This window comes from Saprolegnia parasitica (genome assembly GCF_000151545.1).
Source record: "Saprolegnia parasitica CBS 223.65 unplaced genomic scaffold supercont2.781, whole genome shotgun sequence".
NCBI lineage: Eukaryota > Oomycota > Saprolegniomycetes > Saprolegniales > Saprolegniaceae > Saprolegnia > Saprolegnia parasitica.
The window spans coordinates 36,891-39,548 of NW_012157175.1; the positions used below are offsets into that span (position 1 = coordinate 36,891).

The window sequence follows — 2,658 nt, forward strand, 5'->3', positions numbered from 1 at the left end:
CGCGCGGTCGGCGCGGACGAGGGTCGACTGCCAGGGGTCGGATGGTGTGATCGGTAGCACCGGTACGGTCTCAGGCTCCTACAGTATCGGTAGCTGGGTAGCGGAAACGCAGCTTGGTGCTTACGCTCGAGCTCTCCTCCTACACAAATAAGATGCGATCAGAGAAAGAGAGATCGCAGTCGCGTCCTACGTTGGGCTGCACGGGAACGACATCGACGACAGGCTATGGTGGCAATGAGAAGGAGCACCCAGTCGAGTACGTACCAGCTTGGGCGATTCGTTCACGGTGGCAATGGCCTCGGCGTTGTTGGCATTCTCAGCGATCACCACCACCTGCTCCTTCGAGTCAATGTGCTCGGGCTCCTGGAACAAGTGGCATGAGCCAAGCCAAGGAGGAACTAGTCTCGACGGACCGGCTCGATTGCCGCTTGTAGCTCGGCGACGACGTTGCTGCTCATCGATATAATTTGGGTTTCGGGACACCCGAAATAACTCTGATGCATAATATCACGCAACAACGCCTGTCGGTTGAACCCGCGCAGGACCTCATCAATTCCTGCCAGTTGAGCCAAAGTCCCGGTGCAATCGGGTCTTGCGCGATAGCACAAGCCACGAGCGTAGCGAGTGCATCCGGCGGTAGCCCGGAAGGGGCATAATGTATGCCATGTGCGAGTGTAGCGAGTGCCTTTGGCATCGATGCGCCAACCACGAGCGTCGCGTGTGCACCTGCGATAGTACACGGCAGCGCGGTAGAGTACTGTGCGCAGTAGTGCATTCGGTATTGATGTGGCCTGCGCGATGGCGCGGGACCTCGATGCTACGCGTGGTGTTTGATCAAGGTGTTAGATCGTGATGTTAGATTCGTATTCGGATGTTTCATTTGATTTGGAGGTTTCAATTGCAATTCGCGCGCGAAGCACAGAGCAGGAGCAGGAGACCCTGCCATGGAGCAGGAGACCCTGCCATGGACGCCAGCTTCGGAGGCCGGTGTGGTTCCCGGCCGAAGGCCGACAGCGGTCTTTGACACTCCGCATATTGGAAAAGGCCATGAAGGGGCCTTTACGTTTTCTACGCGCGAAAGAAGAATCACCAAGACTCGACGCCCGGTCCCAGGAAGATTGGCGTCACGAGACCGCGCGGTAGTGTAGCAGTAGATGTTGCGTCAGTTGCCGTTTGGATTCCAACATCTTAAGCCCTTTCTAGCATGCCACAGCATACTATGCATACAGTCGGCATGCAGATCACGAGTCTGGGCTAAGACGACTCGTTCATCCAGTGTCGGTGCGGCGGCTTTGGTCGTCCATCGGCCAGCTCAAGTGTGTCGGCGGGTGCTACTGGCGACGGTGTGACCTCGTCAGTGCCCGTCGACGGTCGTAGTGTGCTGCGTCGGCTCTCACGCCGCGCCACTGCGGTCGTTTCCTCTCATCGGTCTCTTCGGACGGCAACGACGACCCGTCGGGCTCCGGTAGCCACGCTATCGGCGGCCCTCGACGACTGCTCCGGCGCATAGCTTTGTTTGCGTCGCGCGCTCTGTCTCGTTCCTCCTCCTCTCGACCCTCTTTGTCACCTCGACACTCGGTGTCGGTGCGGCGGCTTTTACCACGGACAAAAAATATTGTGAAGACTTCGGCGGACTCTGCACCCAACGTCCTCTACGAGGACTGGACAGGCTCCGGTCCTGCACCTAACGACTCCTACGGAGCCTGGACGGGATGCGAACGATAGAGCGACGTCCCTTGCACGGCCGAGGGTGCGGACATGACGACGTCTCTGGATTCGCAATCCAACGTGATAATCTCAAGAGACGTCGAGTCTGTGCACAACTCCGCGTCGTTGGGTCCCCAGCTCAACTGTTCGCTCGATGCATGCCCAGTCTCGGTGTTCTTGCACCAATTACGGCCTCTACGAGGTCTGGACTTGAACCGAGCAATGTCAAGGCTCGGTAATCTTGCACCTAACGTCCTCCACGAGGTCTGGTCTAGATCCGAGGCGTGCGCCCACGGAGGGCCATGCAACAACGTGAGTTATCTTATGTACTATCTGGCGGGTCTAAAGAAGTCCCACGGGACTACATGCGTTCCTTTCAAGGACCATGACATGATCCCCAAGTGCGACATCATGGAGATTTCTAGGTTCCTACACCAAGCCCGTCCTCTCTTCTGGGGCACCACGGTCTTGCTCACTGACTACATCTCCATCTCAGCTCGAGCTCCAAGCGGGTCACAGCATCCTCAGCTCATGACGACCCCGCTTCGTCACTCGCATCAGATCAAGTCGATCGCGCCGCTCCAAGCGGGTCGCTGCTTCTTCGGCTCAAGGACCCCGCTGCCCCACGCGCATCCTCAGTTCAAGTCGACCGCGACGCTGCAGCGGGATCGAAGCCGAGACGACCTTAGCGCGGGTACACCAGCACCAGTCGATTGGCGCCGTCTCTGCTCCGTCTCAACTCGGCCTTGACTCGGCACGTCCATCGCTCGAGTCGTCAACGACGGTTCGGGTTTTTGGATCACGTCTCCGAGTCCCGGCGGCTCGCAGCCGCAACCGTCTCGCGACGGATGTGCAGCTCCATGCTCTCTGATCTTCTCCACTTTGCTTGGCGCACTGGCAGTCGCCCTCGACTACCACTAGTTGGGGGCACCACCTCTCGACCACCCGACG

General features: G+C 58.7%; 2 protein-coding genes across 2 annotated transcripts; one reads left to right on the forward strand and one right to left on the reverse strand.

Annotated features, from left to right (window-relative positions):
• Nucleotides 1-70: 70 nt before the first annotated feature.
• SPRG_15630 (hypothetical protein) lies at nt 71-479 on the reverse strand (the record flags this gene model as incomplete). The annotated part of the gene is made up of 4 exons (XM_012357198.1): nt 414-479; nt 265-363; nt 191-223; nt 71-139 (listed from the first exon to the last, which is right to left on the reverse strand). Exons 1-4 carry the CDS (start codon nt 456-458, stop codon nt 71-73), a joined length of 246 nt encoding a protein of 81 aa, XP_012212588.1. The 5' UTR covers nt 459-479.
• A 1,759-nt stretch (nt 480-2,238) lies between these two features.
• Nucleotides 2,239-2,401, forward strand: SPRG_15631 (hypothetical protein; the record flags this gene model as incomplete). Its single annotated transcript, XM_012357199.1, has 1 exon — nt 2,239-2,401. A coding segment is annotated over one exon (163 nt), but the record flags the coding sequence as incomplete, so codon positions are not given.
• Nucleotides 2,402-2,658: the final 257 nt, after the last annotated feature.